At 38.7% G+C, this 19,690-nt stretch overlaps 1 protein-coding gene across 1 annotated transcript in view; it reads right to left on the reverse strand.

Annotated features, from left to right (window-relative positions):
* Window positions 1-366: 366 nt before the first annotated feature.
* The window catches only part of SLC6A7 (solute carrier family 6 member 7), a 34,468-nt gene continuing 15,144 nt past the window's right edge, over window positions 367-19,690 (reverse strand). Inside the window, exons 3-14 of the mRNA XM_060765439.2 lie at window positions 15,419-15,550; window positions 13,973-14,207; window positions 12,811-12,949; window positions 11,792-11,926; window positions 10,609-10,712; window positions 8,369-8,493; window positions 7,133-7,245; window positions 6,903-7,034; window positions 5,573-5,672; window positions 4,961-5,061; window positions 4,587-4,757; window positions 367-2,376 (exon numbers count right to left, since the gene is read on the reverse strand). Coding sequence (XP_060621422.1) covers window positions 2,164-2,376; window positions 4,587-4,757; window positions 4,961-5,061; window positions 5,573-5,672; window positions 6,903-7,034; window positions 7,133-7,245; window positions 8,369-8,493; window positions 10,609-10,712; window positions 11,792-11,926; window positions 12,811-12,949; window positions 13,973-14,207; window positions 15,419-15,550 — 1,700 coding nt within the window. The 3' untranslated portion in view covers window positions 367-2,163. The remainder of the gene's footprint in view (window positions 2,377-4,586; window positions 4,758-4,960; window positions 5,062-5,572; window positions 5,673-6,902; window positions 7,035-7,132; window positions 7,246-8,368; window positions 8,494-10,608; window positions 10,713-11,791; window positions 11,927-12,810; window positions 12,950-13,972; window positions 14,208-15,418; window positions 15,551-19,690) is intronic.

Here is a 19,690-nt window from a genome sequence, read left to right on the forward strand (position 1 = left end):
TCCCAAATTGAAAGTCAGCATTCAGGTGGAAAAAGCACCCCACCCCAATTAGACAATTCTTATGCTATGATACATATGGGAAGGGCTGTTGTCCAGTCCCAGAATCTCTGTTCTGCCTACACAATATCCCAGGCTCTGCTTTTGGCACCTCTAGTAAGCCCCTGCCAGACAGAGTGGGCAGTACTGAGCTAAATCAAACACTAATCTGTGCCATTGTATGACAGATATTCCTATTACTGCATTTGCATATATGTACAGTGTATGTTCAACAAACTGTGTGTTAACATGTACCTTCATGTGCATGACAAGGTTGACCCTGAGACCTTTTTTTCTGCTACCCAGAAGATATTAATGGGATACTGACTCTAAATAAAAAAAGAATTTTATTAATTGATAGATGTGGTGCTGAGACAGCTCACAAATAATTCTAGAGAATATTAATTTTTTGCAACGTATCTCCAAGAACACTGTCATATAGTCAATTTTAAAATATATCTAATGTGGATATCATTTCTTTTTTTTCTTTTCTTCCACCTACATACACAGATACATGGAGAAAAGAGGAATTCATTTTTTTCCTGAGTGAAAGAAGTTCATCCGACCTATAATATGATTAAAGCTCCCTTCATTCATAATCAGTCTCTCTATGAATTTTGATTTGACTTTAAAATTAGCAATCAAAATTGGTGATTTGTTATTATAGAATTCTTGAAGAGTTTTTCTTCTTATTCAAAAAATATCTTAACTTTATCTTCTGAATATGTGAGAACTGATATGTTCCACAGAATCATTTCAAACTATTTAGGCACTTACAAAGTTACCACTTACTGAACTGCAGAGAGAAGAGGAATAGCATTGGCAGCACTGAGAGAGTAGGTTCATTCCCCCCCCCCCCCCCAAAGGATGTATTGTCTCACTGACTTGGACAAGAATGTTTGTACGCTAAAATGGACAAGCAATTCTTTTGGCAAATACCAAGTAGAAAGCTAAAGGTTGCATATCCCTTATTCAGAATTACAAAAGCTGAAATACTCTGAAATACAAAATTAGCCATGTGGGTGGCTAAGATATGACATACTTGCTTTCTATTGATTCAGTGTACACAGACCTTGTCTCATATACAGAACTATTAAAATATTGCATAAAATTACCTTTAGGCTATGTGTAACAGGTATATATGAAACAGAAACACATGGTGTGTTTAGATTTGGGTCCCATCTCCAAGTTATCTCATCATATACATGTATATAAAGTCAAATATTCCAAAACCTGAAATACAAAACACTTCTTGTTCCCAACATTTTGGATAAGAGATAATCAACCTGTATATGGGATCTGTATATAATATTGTATATGGGATACTGAGGAATCCATACATTTATGTATAGAGCCAGGACATGCCTCAACAAAAGGGCAAATGTGTTCCTGCATGTCAGAGGATTGGACTGATAGTCCTTGTGATCTCTTCCAACTCTATTATTCTATTATGTGCAGAGACAATTATGTTTTCTGTCATCCATCACAGGCTTCATTTTTCTCTCTAAATGAAACTCTAACCCACATAGTAACTGGGGTGCAGGCATCATTTTCTTTCTAGCAACAATACATTCTTGTGAGCTTTCTAATACAAAGAAATTTGTGGTAGTTTGGCTTTGAATGACACATTAAAACCCATTAGCTTTTATTGGCATGGAGGTGGAGGCAGGGGCGGGCAGGAGATAAAACTGTTGGAATGGATTTGTTAAAATAGATCACCTCAGCTGCTCATATTTTTGGACTCCTGGGACACAGCTATGGAAGCTATCATGGTGAGCACCTGCACTTCAAAATTTACCACTATGTCACAGAAACCATAACTGGGGAGAGGAAAGGACAATACGAATCCCTGGCCTGTACCAGGTACAACTAGAGCACTGAGACACAGGTTCATTGCACATCTCTCCACATAGAACAAAAAACTCAACAACACTGGGATTCTCAGCAGAATTCACTGCTGTGAGATGCTAAACAGTCAGCAGCTTTTGGATGAGCCTGGAAAAAGGCTCCCAAATGGCCTTAAGTGTGCCAACCAAGGTGCAACTTTGCGCAAAAAAATCAGGAGTTTCCTCCTTGCATTTTTCTTCCACATCTAGTTTGATGGGCTGAGCAGGGAAGACTGTCTCATCACATCATGGACTCCTCTTCCTCTTCTTCAATCTCTTTATCTATCTGAAACGCTATGTTCTCATAGCTGGTCATCCCTCCGTATTTTCTCATATGGACCATCAGAGGTTTAGGCGACTGGCTTCCTGCCAGAGTGGCCACATACATTCCAGTTCTGTTCTCCTCCAGGGAAGGACCCCAATCCATGGCTGGTCTGCTAGCTTGCTGGATTCTCTATTAGCAGAGAAATAAAACAATTTATAAGAAGAGTGGTGATGGACAATCTAATAACAATGAAGTCACTGGAGATCGAACTAACTCCCCAAATAAGTCCTTCATGCTGCATGAGTGCACCCAAGACAAAAAATAGCCTTGAGGGTCTTCATGCAGCCCATAAGGACTGGCTTCCAAACAGGTCTAAAAAACATCAGAGTGTACAGGTGTTATTGAATCTTTTGAAGCACTGGAAGAGGAAGAGCAATTCCGTTTCCTCAGTAACCCATTTACCCAGTGTTTACATCATTGCTTCCAGTATTTCATAGATGAAAATCTGGAAACTTGTGGACAAGCAATATTAGAAGGAGGTCAAGATGGCAAGAAGTACCTATTTTTATTTGTACCTATTGTGAATCATTTTGAGTAGTTGGAGAAAATCATAATAAAAATTTAAAAATCAGCATTTGACAATTGAATAACTGTTAATTGCTAGGTTATGATGCAAAAGCCCTCTCCAAAGTTCTCAGTGCACAACCAGTGAAGGGAATCTACAAGGGAAACATATTGGCATAACATAAAAAAACCTGGGTGGGCATGTTATTGGGTCATAGGTGACACCAACTATTTTGATTCTAACATAATTATCAGCAGCAGCAGAGATCTGTTAATGTCACAAAGGGTGCATCTACACCATAGTATGAGTGCACTTTCATAGCACTTTAACTGCAATGGCTCAATGCTATGGAATCATGGGATTTGAAGTTTGGTAAGGCACCCACACTCTTTGGCAGAAAAGGCGAATGACCTTGTAGAACTATAGCTCCCATGATTCCACAGCATTGAGTCATGGCAGTTAAAGAGGTGCCAAACTGCATTAATTCTGAGAAGTGAGAAATGCAATGAACAATCCCTCTGACTATGTGGCACCTATATATTGTTCAAAAGATGTACACAGTTTGGATTCCAAATATTTTTGAAATGAGAAATATTGTATGTTACAATAATGCAAAACAAAAGCGACAAATTTCACTATTTTTCTCCATATAATGATTTTGATTTAGATATGAAATTAATTCAAGTCTATGCAATGTACATATATACCACTAGAGGACACCTTCTGCCACAAAATAACAGTCTGAAATGTGATATTGATTTAACAGAATGCATGGCTATGGTTCCTGGGATGACAATAAGATCTGATCTCATGTACCTTTCTTGCTTCTTGAGGTATTGCTAGAGCATTTCTTCCCATCCCACCCCAAACCCCAATGTTAGAAAGAGAGAAAGAAATTGAGTGGGTGAGGTGGGGATCAGGTAGGGAAGGCTCAAGATTCACAGTATCTGAAAAACCTTTCCGACCTTCTCAAAGAAGGAGCAAGATTCAGATCAACCCTGGACTGGTGTAAATGTTTTTCTCTGGTTACTCATATAGGAGGGAAATGCAAAAACTGCAGCAAATTTCACTCTAGCATACCTATTAATTAGGCAATGTTGGACCATCTCAATTTCTGTTTTTTTTAAAATAATTTTAATTCAAAGTTTCCATAAAATGAAATAAACTTCAGACAACACACAAGACAACACAACGCAACTCATAATCTACACACTACTTAAGCATCCATCATTAACATCACCCTAATAAACAAAGAAAAAGAGAGAAAAAGAAGAAAAACCATCCCAACTTCAAAGAATTCTCACTTAGACATAGGACTGCTCTGCCAAAGTCAATTTATTGAATGAATGTGGGGAAGATAAATTTGTCAGTTTAGAATACCTTTCAAAGGACCATACCACCTTTTATGAGCTCCTTAGGCTCCTAAAGTTGCCTGGAGAGGCCTTTTTTTATGTCCCAGGTTTGGCTGTGGGAACAAAGTGTGAGGGTCTTCTCAGTGGCTGCTCCCAGACTTTGGAACTATATTCTTAGGCCCCTTCTACATGACCAAATAAAATCCAGATTGTTTGCTTTGAACTGGATTATACGGCAGTGTAGACTCATATGGTCCAGTTCAAAGCAGACAATGTGGATTATGTGCTTTGAAAATCTAGTGTAAAAGGGTGCCCCTGCCCTTGCTCTCCTTTTGTGCCATCAGGCTTTTACAAACTGAATAGGATTGGGCTGTTAATACTGTGTGAGGCTTTTTAAAAGTTTTGTTCAAAAGAGTTTATATTTGTACAGATTTTAAAATGCATTTTAATAAGTGCTGCTGAGTTACCCATTTGTTACTTACCTGCCAGAGTGTCCCTTCCTCTTTGAGCACAGCAAAAACCATCCCTATGGGGATCATCAGGCAGGAGAAAAGTCCCATCAAGATGCCCAGGGCCTCAGCCCAAAAGGGAAAACGATAGGTGCCATTATATTCTGAAGGTTCATACTTGATTATACTGTACACCAGCAAAGCCTGAAATAGAGCATCACACATCTGATATCAAGTCAAAACCAAGGATTTTTCAATAGTTTTGAGTTTAAGTGCAATTCAACTTGGTGGCATGCTGTATTACCCATGCAGTTTAAGCCTCACAGAGGTTAGAATAAGAAACTCTTGCCAGAAGACAAGGAGAGAACACAGCCCTGGAGAAAACTGATCAGAACAAACATAGTTACCATCATTGTTACTGGGGACAGGAACAACCAACAGGCTTTGAAGTATATCCCTGGTTTAAAACCCAGCATCATGTGAATATCACGGCAAAATCTCTTCATGCCTAAAGATAACATCAAAAAGAACAGGTCAATGTCTCAAGTGTTTGGAATGGGATTCATTAATGGTATAATCCAATGCATGTTCACTTTGTAGTATATGTTCAACGGGGCTTAACTAAAGGATATGTGCATCTAGTTGCAGTCTAGAGTTAATCCCATGAAACACAGTGGAAAGTACTTCCAGGTAACTATCCATAAGATTATGCTCCACAACTTTTTTTTTTACTCCAGGAACTAAGGAAGTGCAAAGGTATTAAGTGGAATGCATGTTCCAGGCAATTATCCTGTTTTCCTCCTATAATTGGATTGCACTCAAAGATAAGTGTCTAAAACTTGCATATTAAGCCTTTGTTTACCTACTAGTAACCAGTCATCAGTTACAGAGAATGATCTTATAGGCCCAGTATTTCTCCCAAGTCCTAGACACTATGTCTTTCATCTCACTTTTAATGAATGGGCCTTCTATACAAAATACTCAAGCATTCAACTACCAGTATAACCCAAGCCTCTTACCATATACACGAGTGACCGCCAGGCAGGTGGTAATGACAACCACCATGAGTCCAAAGCCAGCACTGTAGTCATCCAGCAGCACCAACCAATACATTCCACCCTAGAGAGAAGAAGCAAGGCATGGCCAAAGCATGTTCCCAAGGTACAATATTGCCAAATCACAGTTAAACAATTAAAGCCAGCAATAACCCTTAACTAAACTCTACTCGCCTTTCTAAATAAATTTACTTTGGCAATTACCAGAAGTAACCCATCCTACTCTTGGCTGAGTTTAATAATCTAAATATACAGAAAATGTAGACACTATAGTCATCGCAGGACTTTTAATCAAGTTCTTCTGTCAGTGCACAAAAACCCAAAGAATACAATTTTTACCAGTTCTACACTGTTTCACTTGTATTCTTTTTGTCAATTCCTGTTTCATATAGCCAGCTGGATAAGCGATAAAAAACAAACCATAATTCTAATTCAGACCTAAAATCAGACCATGCTAAAAAGAGTTACTAATGAAACAAGAAACTATGGTTTGTATTTGTGCTTGGTTAACTGCAAGAAAGAATGCAACAACATCAAAATTTGATATATATGAACCTAACCAATGTAATTTATCTGCTAAGTAATAGATCATATTTTGAATAAGCAGAACAAATTATTGTTAAAAAGAAGCCAATTATGTTACAGGAAATTGTAGCAGAATCAAGTGTGTGTTAAAGAAAAACCTTATGATGTTAATTATTATGTGCAGCTGGTAATGTAGGTCAGCTAGTATGTTTGGGCCACACCCGGTGGGGTATAACTGTATGGATTTTAGAATACAGTTTGGAGAAGCAAACTGTATAATAATAATAATAATAATAATAATAATTATTATTATTATTATTATTATGCTACTCTGAGGAGGAGAAGCAATATGCTGTAATGCTGCTATGCTCTAACAGCGATGCTCTTTACTATGGTGGAATAGCTATTTACTCAAGGTTTATGTTTTGCTCTCTCATTTGAATGAAGATGAAGAAGCTTTATTCTATGTAACTTAAAAGGACTATGTAAGTTTGCTGCACTGTTTGATTTTGTATGCAACACTGCAAGTTTATGCCTCTGCTGATAAGAGTAAAGTTTTTCTGTTCCTTTTTTTCTCTGGCCTGTGTGTCTTTTGCATGGGACTTGGCTTAAACACACTCTGCGCAACAAATTATATGGGGCTAGTATGTCTGGTATCTGCTGTGCCCTGCTCACAATCACTTGTACTGCTCAACATAGATAAGGTAGAGACTTTCCCCCTTTTAACTTTTTACTCTAACACCACTTTGTCTTTGTCCAATTTGCTTACCTCTGTTGTGAGAATGAGTCCCATCAGGAACATTGTGACACAAATAACCCCTGAGAAAAAAGCCTTCTTTGGACGCAAGTAGTAGGGGAACTCATCAGTCACAGCAGTGACTATGGTCTCCAGAAAGGCAAACTGCGCGCAAACAAAAATACATCCTCTTGTAAATCCAAAAGAACCAAGCACTTGAACATACCCATAAAGGATTCCCTCAGAACAAATGACAACCTTACCTGACTGTCCAAACCAAGAGTTAACAGCATGAAGAAAAAAAGGAAAGACCAGAAAGGAGAAAGAGGAAGCATTGTCATGGCTTGTGGGTAGACCACAAAAGCCAACCCTGGACCTGGAAGACAGGCAAAGAATGAGAAGAACCACAGCTGGGATTATGTAACTGCAATCAAGAAGAGACTGGATTCATGGATGTAGATAAGTGAAGCCATAAGAAGAGAGATTTCACCAAAACAGTCTGGAACTGTTATGCAAGGTTAAAATATAAAGATTAGAGCCCCACATTGGAAAAAGACACATTGTCCAGCTGAAATACAGGAAAGGAGTTTACATAGAGCCTCCTCTGAACCAAGCATTTAAATCTAAGTCATTCTGTGGACAGCAATGCTGCCTGCTTTGTGCATGGTGCCTCATAGACAGCGAACAATAACATCCAGGGATTAGATGAGTCTTCAGCCTTAGATGTCAAGAGATCTTGGGCGGCCGTTGATTAACAAATCTTTTCCAAAATCATCAGTAATATTAATACTATGCTAGTTGTGACAGGGAATCTTGGGACTGCACATAGGAAAGCAAATTGCAGTTTTACCTAGAATTTAAATGATTGTTGATAATCATTTCACTCACCAGTGTATATTATTACTTAACAATTACAGGGTGTGATATTGACAATTGTTATTAGTTTGGCTTTCTATTTTCTTTTTTTCCACAATACCAGAGAAGATCCACTGTCAGACTGCTTTTTGAATATCTATTCCATTGTACCTCATCTCCTCCAAAAGTTACACTGGAAGAAAGGGGACTTATCATTCAGCAGTTGCTTCAGTTGGTCTATTCTAATTAGGACTAGCAACTGGATTTAGGTCTTTATCATCACCATGGTAATTAGCTGTAAAAGTAATGGGTTTTCATTGCTCATTCAAGACCAAGCTACCCCCAAATACTTACCATAACAATGGGGATAGTTGCCAACAATACACTATTGCTTTGAAAATCAATATTATATTGCAAATACTATGAGGCTTGCTGCTAAATTCAGGGTAATGGGTGTAAGAAGAAATCATTTTCATTGGTAACCAAGAAGTCCATGTTTTTTCCTCTATAGGGTCTGGCTTCTCTACAATGATGTTTGCAAGCCATTCTCATGTTGTATTAATATTAACATTTGGGTAATATAATACATACAAAGGCACTCACATGTTCCCTAAACATTTAATGAAGGAATTTTTAGGCCTTACCAGCTTTGGCCACTTCTTGAACAGGGACATCAAGTTCTTGGGACATGTAGCCCAAAACAGAGAAGATGGCAAAGCCAGCTAAGATACTGGTGATGGCATTGCCCACTGTGACTATAAATGTATCCCTGCAAAATAACAACAGCAGCAGCAGCAAAATTAGGAGCCATGGAATGCAAAAAAAGGTACTTGCTATTTCAGAAACTGTAGAATGCACAACAGAGAAAATTCAGGGAGGTGTGAAATAACATTGAATGATGCCACCCATCTCTTAAAATTAAATTTCTATACCAGTTAAAGGTAGAGTGAAAGTTAAGTTTCTCTAAGCAAAATACATTTTATTTAGTGACAGTGTAGAATGTTAGTTAGGCTACCAGCATTTGACACTGTTATTTATCACTTTTAGGCAAAATGTAGAGCTCTTCCAGATTGGTCCAATAAAGAATGAATTGTTTTTCTACAGCTTCTAGGTTTTTGCTGGATTTTACTAGTTGTTGGCACTCCCATGTCCTCTCAGAGGGTAGGGGCTGTTTTTAGCAGTTTATTGGGTTTTCAAAAATAAACAATCTAGATTGACTGTAAAGGCACAGATTTTGTTTCGTTTCTTTCTGGTTTTATACTAGATCAAAATAAACCAATCTGAAGAGTTGGTATTGAAAAATTCTGACCACACCAAGAGTTCACAGAACATATTCTGGGGTAAACAAAACATGCATGGTTCTTCAGAACAATATCGGAAAGAACAAGACCAAATCTGGCATTTTCCAGTCTTTAATTAGCGAATATATGCCCCTAGTTTGGAGGGCAAATTTTCATTTCTCTGAATTTTATTTCTTTTTAAAGTTTTGAATGCAAATTTTCCATTTTACCAATTCACTATACCACTAATAGCTCCAACAAAAATTAAAAGAAAGGAGAAAAGAAGGAAATATATCTTGAAGTTAAAAAGAAATCTACTTGAGAATGAGAAAATTTGTTTGCAGCTGGTGCCAGAAATTGCTAGAAAATAGTGCAGGATAACAGAAATGTCATTTAGATTAAAAAAAAAAAGCTCCTTGAAAACTACAGCTACAAATACTGTAATTAAATCCAATAAAAACTCTTTTAACACATTCACCTATCAAGAGGAGCCCACACTCTTCTAAAAATAGCTACTTTCTTGTCATTCAACCGACACTCCAAAAAAAGGATTAGACTGTAGAGAAAGTATTGTGGAGGGTAAATCTACATTAGCTGCTAAATCTTACATAGATATACATGGCTGAGTCTGTAGTGATGCTGGCATGATGTCCACATGGTACCATCAGGCCAAAAACACATCAGCCTCACATCAGCCTCAAATTTAATTTCACTGACCCTGTTCCCAGTCAGACACAGAGTTCTGTGCAAATACAGTAGGATCTGATTTAGCTGTCTAATGGCCCTGAAGCTGTGGGATCCTCTGCAGCACCCCTCATGTTGTCTGCAATGGGGGGAAACCCGGGAAAACTCATGCTATGCAACAGAAGTACTTGAGGACAGCCAGGAGCCAATTCAGGGTGAGTCTGAGGACCTCATCACATTAAGTCACGCAATGTGGGTGACAGCGGGAGGGTTCACCAAGCAATGTAGCAAATCTGTCAGGCAGTGGGGAAATCCCTACAGTGCCCGCAGCGCTGCCTTTCCCATCACACAGGGGAAAACACCACTGCTTCTCCCCGCACTTGCCCCATTGCTGGCAACAAGAACAGAGGAAGCTTCACATGTTCTCATTCTTTTGTCATACGATGCTTTCAGCACAGTTCAGGAACAGAGCCCACCACAAGCAGCTCTACATTGTTTGATGGGATCTGGTGGGCTCCATCCTTGAACTGTGCTGAAAGCATAGTGCAATGGGTAAATTTCCCCGTGTGATGAAGTCCTTAGTCTTTTTGCCCATAACTGTGGATTAGTATTGATTTTACAATCTTGTTTAAAACTCCTAGCTCCTCTCTCTGCCTGCTTACCTTCCATTATTACTAAATAAATATTCTTTATTTCACAAAATCTACATACCTATTTGTTTTTTACTTCTACTTTAGGTTACCACATCCATGATTCTATCTTTTAAATTGTCAAAATTAATATTCACCCACATTCCCAGAACAGTATATTCTGTTCAGGGAAAGGAGGAAGCTCCAAGAATGTAGAAAGTAGACAGATATTAATAGCTGCACCCTTCTATGTGTTTTAGCTTCATGAGACATTACAATGAAAAAACGTACCTGTAAATATTCTGGTGAAAGGTGTTGTATGATGCAAACGTAAGAAGTCCCCCAAATCCCACCCCAAGAGAGTAGAAGATCTGCAAAGCTGCTTCAATCCACACCTGAAAAGGAAAAAACGAAGAGAGAAGGGGTAAGAAAAACAAACATAGTGGGGGAAAATGAAACAAAATTGTTAATCAACATGCTGAAAGGTTCAGAGTCTGCTTTGAAAATAAAATAGATCCAAGCTTTTTTGACAAATACATTACATGAAAACACTGACTTGAGCTAGGTATAAGAAGAACATTATAGCTACAAGTTAAATATACCTTATCCAACCAGATTTTTTTTTAAGATTGTGGATTTTGTTCTGATTTTGAAATACCTTCATTTGCACATACTTACATAATGAGATATCTTGGAGATGCAACCCAAGTCTAAACATTAATTTTTTATGTTTCATATACATATACATACATACATACATACATACATATATATATATATATATTACAGACACTCTGTAGCTTGAAGGTAATTTTATTTTATGTAAAGTATTTTTAAATACTTTTGTACATGAAACAAGGATTATGTACACTGAACCATTCAAATGCAAATAGGGTCACAATCTGAAGACTTGTCCACGCTAGCCATATACCCTGAAGTGGGCCAGGGAATTTTGGGGAGCAAACTGCCACATTTATTGGTGGTTTGGGAACTTTTAGCTAGTATGAGGCAAAAAGAAATTCCAGAAGAACATTGAGAGAGCTGAGATTTTGGGAGGCTTCAGAAGCCACACTTAAGTGTCCAAAGGCTGCATTCACTCATGGACCACATTTTGTTTACCTTTGCTTTAGGTAGTATAAGTTTGCCGTGTATAGTTTTAATAGCAAAAATGTGGCTATTAGTACAGTATATGTTACAAGGATGGTTCAAAAATCCTTTTCTTGAATCAATCTTTAAAAATCTACCTGCATTTTTGCAAGGAGTGCTCTAGCAGTATGAACAGTAGGGGAGCCAATTAAAACCTGTTTGACCTATAACCATTCCTACAGAACAGATTTTTTTCTTATGCACAATTTGAGGAGTCTCCTGCTGCCCACACCTGCTTCAAATGGGATGCTCTCTCACGTGCAGCACTCAAAATAAGTGTGCGTCATTACCATCCTCCTTCAGTAAAAGGATGCAAAACAGCTCTCACCTTGGGAGACAGCAGCAGGTCAAACTGGGGTGTAAGATAGAATTTGATTCCTAACCAGGCTCCTTCCAGGGTCACACCACGAATCAGGAGCATAATCAGGATGAGGTAAGGAAAAGTGGCAGTGAAATACACAACCTGCAAGAGGGCAGAAGAATATGACTAAACTGAGCTATTATTTTTCGTATTCATAAAAAATATGAGCAAGGTTGCTGTATCAAAGCTGCAAACATTCAAGATAATGTACTTTGTGGTAAGTTAAGCTTGTGAAATCTAGTCCTGTATGGGGCAGTGGTGGTTGCAAGAAAAAATTATTTGCTTTCCTCTGTATGATAGTAACAGATATTCAGGCATATTGATAGTCCTGTCATGTCACACCTTGGCCTGCTCCTCTTCAGGTTAAACATAGCCTCTTCTTTCAACCTTTCCTCACATAGGTTGGCTGACATACCACCAACTGCCCACCTGTAAATGGACTTTTCTTTTGCAAAGTGCAGTGTCCATAAGTATGCAGTTTTGCCAAAATCCTGAGAATCTTGAGTTTGTGGTTTTTTAAGTATTTAAAGGAATGCTTTTAACTTTTATGTCTACAAAAAACCAAAACAAATATGTGTCTGCTAAAGACTTCAAACCAGTTGAGAGAGTGTGCTCTATCTATCTATCTATCTATCTATCTATCTATCTTCCAGTCACACCAAATACACTGCCAATGAATCCTACAGGGCTTTCCCCTTTCTCTGTACCACCCCAAACAAAAGTAGATGTGATTCTATTAGGCAAATCTGTACAATTAATTTTGAAGGGAGAGTTTAGTTACTAGTCACTGAATCTGAATTTAATAGCCAAAGGTTAACTAAAATGTTGCCATGACACAGTGTTTTTTATAATATCCTATAATATAGTGTTAAGTTTCCTTCAGATTCTACATCATCGTAGCTGGCTCATATTATCTGCACCAGCAGATAAATGAGTCTAGTTGTTTATTCCAAAACAAACACATTCTGTGTCTTTCCACATCTTACCTTGCCAGAGGATTTTACTCCCTTTAGAATGCAGAGGTACACAATAACCCAGGCGAGGAGGAGACATAGACACAGATTCCAGCGAATTGCCCCAGGATCCCCAATCCCTGAGCTCTCTTGGATGTGCAGGACATAGCGACTAGGTCAAAAGGAAAACCATCAATAAACAGCAGCACTACCCCTCTAACAACACAAGGCTATTCTAGCTCAAATTCACTGAAGCTATGGTAAGGCAACTAAGGATAGCTTCAGATATGATGAGTATCCTACACATAGAGAAAATTATTTTACATTGCCTTTCATGACACCAATGCATAACCATAATTGTCACAGTGCACATGCATTTGATCCACACACATACTGTAAGGCAACAGCAAAGCACTGTTTCCAAGTATGTGAACATTTAGTGAAACTGATGCACCTGTTTGGATCTATCACTTATCTGGATCTATAAAAAAAATTGTTTTTATCTGCAAGGTTTTAGATAATCAATGGCAAGCAAACTCTTCTTTGAGAGCCAATGTGGTGTAGTAGTTTGAGTGTTGAGGTACGATATTAGGGTTCAAATCCCCATTTGGCCATGTAAATCCTCTGGGTGACTTTGGACAAGTCAAACCTCTCTGAACCTTGGAGGGCAACAAGGGCAAATCTCTGACACAAATTTATGTCATAGGAAGCAGACTTTAAGCTTTCAGCATGAAGTACACTAGCTGACAAAAATAAAATCAATAATACCTGATCATGTTGATAACAAAATGATTAATGCCTTGAAATTATAATAGGCTGAATAAGGTCCTGTTCTCACTTCCTCTCACCTAGGATATTTTAATGATATATGGATTCTAAGGTGATTCAGTCTGGCTCTCATAATCCACAATTTCCATGATGAATACCAAAGAAAGAGAGAATTATGACATATGGACCTCATCACACTTACTAAAAAAAAGTGTCCTAGGACATTTTGAGCCTTCTTTGGGGACAGAGCCCCACGCCAGCTATCACACAATGGTGTGCGATGTCTGGCAGAGGCCCTGCCACCAACCAAGGTGGAAACATCCTTGGACACTTCCCCCAAACACGGGAGCCTTCCTGTGTTGTGCTGGCTTCAATGGAACCAAAATGCTTCTGCCCTGGTTTCTGGAGAAATGGCAACAGCACTCACCTCCAGTACTCCTCACTTGGGCTGACAGTGTTAGAGAGGTTGAGAGGGACAACACCATTCCCAGTGCGCATGACATGGTGGTCCAAGCACAGGTCTGTGTTCCACCAGTTGCCACAGTACTGCCAGGGCAAGTTATTTGTCAGTGAGGCAAAGAGGTAGAAGAGAACATAAGCAATGATCATGTTGTAGTAAATGGCCACTAAAGAGACAATCAGGATTGTGGCCATGCCAACACCTAATGGAAAGCAGAAACAAGGGAGATAAGTATAACAGCAGCAGTCTTAGGCGCACTGCCAATGCATTTCATGTGCCTTGGGGGAAATTTCAGTGCCATCAAACCTGAGACAGCTACATATGCTCATATATATATATATATATCCCCTGAAATACATCTTTCAGCACTTGATATTCATTGGAGCAGAAAGATTTACAGTCGACTCTCCATATTTACGAGGTTAATTTTTGTGCATTTTATTATACATGGATTTGAATAATACGTTTCTCTAAGAAAGCCCTTCAGTATGTCATCTGATGAAAATAGCACTGGAGAACCCAGAGATTCCTAAAAAGGTGTTCTCTCAGTTTAAAAAATATTCACAGTTTTTCCACTTTCATAGGGTTCTGCATCCCTAAACCCCACAAGAGCAAAGGGCCTACTGTAGTTGTTTTAGCTGCATGGTCAATTTATAACCATTTGATCAGAATCTTTACAGTCTCCCAAATTCTTCTAGTCTAGTCTATTTTACCATTATTTACCACACTTATATCTTGCCCTTCTCAACCCTGAAGGGGACTCAGGGCTGCCTTACAAAGGCAACAATGTGATGCCGCATGTACATAGAAACTAATTTAAAATCAAGTCAGTTATATGAAAAATGCAGCCATACCAAAGGTTTCTAGATATCTCAGGCCCTGTCTACACTGTCTTTATATCCCAAGATCTGATCCTATCTGTTTATCCTAGATTATATGGCAGTGGAGACTCAGTTCAAAGCAGGTAACCTGGGATCATATCCTGGGATATAAGGACAGTGTGGAAGGGGCCTAAGCCAAAATAGAGTTTATGTCTCTGAAACTACATGGAAAACCACAGGCACAAGTAATTAAAAGTACCAATTTTAATTGTCCTCAAGATGCATTGAAACACAGAATTACTTTGAAAAGTTTATAAGTAACTAAAATTGGGGAGGAGCGCCACAGACTTATTGCAGTGATTAATTATTTTCACAAACTAACTTCTGCAACCATACTATTTCTCTCATTAATTCCTTTGCTTATGCTGCCAAGGAATGCATCATCTATCCTGGTTTCATATTGCATGAACAGTAACAATGATGGCTGGGTGCTTTTGCACAGCCAGTCCTGAGTTTCTACACCTCAGAAGATCAAAAGGAAATGGAGGATATACCCAGAAATCAAGCAGAGCACTGTATCATGAGCACACACCTTTAAAGAGTGGGCTTATCTTCCAAACAGCAAGAGGACCCAGGCTTGAGAACTGGCCCAGTGACAACTCCATGAAGAAGATGGGAATCCCACATATAGCCAACATGATAAAATAGGGAACAAGGAATGCTCCTGTAGAATATAAACACAAGACACATGGGACAGTGGCCTTGATCAGAAACTGGGGAAACATTGAAAAAGGATATAATTAATATATATGCAGAACTTTTAACACAGATGGATATTCTATTTACAGACTTACTTTATCCCCATTACTTGGGTTATGGGGCTGCAATATAGAGATATGATCTGTAGTTTTAAAACCAACACTGTATCAGGGAATGAAATGTAGCTTCTCCTACTCATTTATCTTCTCACAACACCCCTATTGAAGCAGCTCCAGTGGCTGCCAATTTGTTTTCAGTCTCAATTCAAGGTGCAGGTTATGACCTACAAAGCCCTAAACGGTTCGGGCCCTGCCTATCTTCATGGTCACATCTTCCTCTATGAACTGGCATGGGCTCTAAGATCTGCCAGGGAGGCCCTCCTCTCACTTCCACCACGTCACAGGAATGGCGGGTGGGGACAAGGGAGAGGACCTTCTTAGTGGTGGCCCCTCGACTTTGGAACATCCTCCCCAGGAAAATTAGGCAAGCCCCCATCAAGTCCTCCTTCCATAGGGATCTGTAAACCTAGATGTCCCAGTAAGTATTTGAGAACGACTAGTCCCTAGTACAAATGCCCAGTCCATAGGTCACTAAACAGTACTGTTTTCTGCACCCCATCTAATTCCCCTGCCCTATAGCTTGTTGTTTTGCACTATCCCATGGCCGACCCTTTTATAGCCCATCATGCCCATTTTAGTAATTCTTGTTATTGGCTTTTGTTGAGCATTGTCTGATAGAAATTTAATGCTGCTGTTTTATTCTCTTATGTCTAACTGTGTTTTATCTGGACTGTTGTATTTTACGATGCTCCTGTTTTAGTGGTGGTTTTGTTTAATGGATTGCTTTGCTTTTTTCTGTTGGACTTTCTGTCCCATATGTATGCTGCTCTGAGTCACTTTGGAGGGATGGTGGTGGGGTATAAGAATAAAGTTATTATTAAAGCTATGTCGCATGTTCTGTGTTTTGCCTGCCTGCCTACTCTAGTTGTGCAGCAGGTAAGGGAGGGGTTGGAAAGGAAAGAGCCAAAGACAACATGATGTACTCTGACAGTTGGAGTAGGGTCATACTGTGTCAGTCCACTAACAGATTGCGTCCATCAGCCTTTGCATCACTAGGGCTATTGTCACTCAGTGCAGTAACTCATGGAGTCACCCCCATGGACTTCCTCCCATTCCAGACTATACCACAGTATAGCATGACCCCCTTATTTACAGATCTGATAGTCATAGTTTCCCATATCTATGCTGCAGAAACATTCCTCCCTTCAAAATGTTTATGGGCCTTTTGATGTCTTCCAGCGTGGTTCTATGGTATGCATCTGATGCAAGAATAGTCAAAATATAGGGCACATTATAATCAATGGTTTCAGGTAATCATGTGTGAGGTGTGCATCTTGAATGTATCCCCCGTAGATATAGGAGCCATAGTGTATTGCAGTTAAAATACCAGAAAACTTGACAAACTCAGCAGCTATTTAAAAAAAACCCTAAAAATAACAGCGTGATCTTATTGTGTGTGCTGACAAAAAGCATCCTTGTAACTGGATAATAGTTAACACCTCTGACCAGAGTGCATGAACATGAGAAGTTACAAAAAGTAAATTAGCATAGAGATTTAACCTTGTAGGTATAAAGATACTTTACATGTAAACTAGACTGAAGAAAAATGTCTTTGTGGTTAGTTACGTCTAACCACAAGGGTACAGTTTTTACAAAGCAATACATTTCTGCTGAAACACCACACACATTTTTTAAAATAGATGGCCATTTTTATGTCACTCCCTCTGATAGTATCATTCAGTGTAATTCTGACTTCCTGTTGGGTACTACATTTTTCTTCAGTCCAAGGGATGCCATTGTCCATTAGCAGAAATGAAAGAGGTAAGGGAATTGCAAATCTGCTGATTAACTGCATGGCAGAGCCTGCTCTGGTAGAAGGTTAGAACAAGGACTAAAAGTGGGGAGAAGATCTTCCTGAGTGACTAACAGACACCTTCTAACACTCCGTCGGATTCAAAGCATGAAATTGAAATTCCAAGTTGCCTCAAAGAATCTGTGAGTGGTAGTTCAACCAAGTAACTTTCCCAAACTCTGCTCCGATTTAAAACTTGGTTTCTTATTATTCTAAATATGCAGTATAAAAATCTTAATTGTTGCCTGTCAGATCTTCCACTTTTGCCCTAGCACTGAATCACATTATATAAACATCCATATTGCCATACTCATAATATGCTTATCAGATGCCCTAGTTCAGGTGCAAAGCATATTTTGTCAAGCAGAAGATCTCAGAATAGACCCTTTAACATGTCTAGTTAAAAGAATAGGTGGCAAATAACAGAAAATATTTTTCTGTTCCTGTGACGCTGGCTTGCTGCTGCCAATTAGACTATATAACTATGGGTTAGATGGAATAAATAGCCTGACCTATCAGCTTCCCAATGTAAATGGTAAATATTTTTATTACCTTTGACAGGCAGGAACTAAAAGAATATTTCCAGAGGGCAGCCTTCTAGCACTCTCAGTCAAAAGTCACTGCATAGCTATTCCCAATTTATCCTCCTTAGCATATTTTTTGAAAGAATGAGCTAAGGGAAGAAATGTGGTGTCACAATGGATTACAACATTATCTAGTTCTGCTCCTTGCCTGATGAAATTCCAGGAAAGTTTTCAGGAAGGATTTCAATGTGAAAATACTGCAAGATTTTCAGTGTAAGTTTGAATCCCCCAAATCAGGGACAGATAGATCACTATCACACTTTTCTGAAAAAGTGCTGCTTTGGTGACGTTTGGTCTCAAAAGCACTCCTCTACACTGTTGCACTGCCTTGCTACCCCTGCCAATATATATCCTATTTTTGCTGCAAATCCGTAATTATAGCAAAACAATAACATTTAAAAATTAAAAGAAAATTTTATTAAATGCAACCTCAATCTATTTGGGAATAGTGGGGGGAAGAGGAAGAGAACATACCTACTTATGCCATGTGATTGCCAGAATATTGCAACTACAGTGAAATGGACAGATCACAACAGTGGCAATATTGGAACAGCAGTGACATTGTCAGTCTTTGGCAGGTTTCCTATCAATGAAAAATGCCCTTTACTATAATGATAAAAAGATAGAGATGGAGGAGGAGGAGGAGGAGCAGGAGAACAGAAGGAGAGGGAGAAGGAGAAGTAAAATGCAGAGCCACAAGAAAAGAGACACGACATCATGTGGCAAAATGGTATTATTCTCTTATTATGGTTTTCCAACAACATGTGATAAAGATCTCAGTTTAGCAATATAATCCAGGACATATATGAATCTATTATTGATTTTTTTGTTAAACGTGTTGGCTTCAGAACTTTTTGCCAACTTTCTGCATTTCACCCAAAGGTCTACCATAAGATGTAAACCTACCCTCAGTAATTTGCCCTCAGTAATTTGAGAAGTTTACCAATGTGTTTGTGATATAAATAAGAATGTGTTTTATGTCCCAATTTAGCATTCTGGCTGCTGTATTTTTAAATGACATTTTCCATTATTTTTCAAATATGGGATTTTGGTGGTGTTTTCTATGACTATGTGGTAATGCAAGGGGCTCAACTTCTCCTATAATAAACAAGCATCTTCCTTTGTCAAAAACAAGCTTCCCACTCCCCATTTTTTAAATCAATGGAAAGAGAAGCTTTATAAGCTATTTGAAAAACTAAATTCTGTAAGGAAATCATACCTTATTGTATTAGCAAAACATTCCTGAAGGTTTAAAGTGAGTAAATGGTTAAAATCTTGTTGTTGACAATTTTGTCCAGGATGGCATCTCCAGGAGGTGCTGCCCTTTTACATCCTGTATTCCTGCAAGCTGTATAATATAATGACTCAAGAGGATGCTTGCCACCTACTGATTCACCAGCATTGCTCTTGGAAACATACAAGGCACTTGGCAGCAGTGTCAAGCATCAAACTGGAGCCTGCTCAAGAGTAAATAGTTCACCTTTTACAAAAACAAAATGCCTCCATGCTTCTATAGGCCTCATCAGAAGACCCTTGCAAAGCTGGGGAACAGCAGAGGAAATCATGGAGCAGTGTCATGTTGCATTCCCTACCTGTTGAAGATTGTCAGA

Source organism: Anolis sagrei, chromosome 2 (genome assembly GCF_037176765.1).
Source record: "Anolis sagrei isolate rAnoSag1 chromosome 2, rAnoSag1.mat, whole genome shotgun sequence".
Taxonomy (NCBI): Eukaryota; Metazoa; Chordata; class Lepidosauria; order Squamata; family Dactyloidae; genus Anolis; species Anolis sagrei.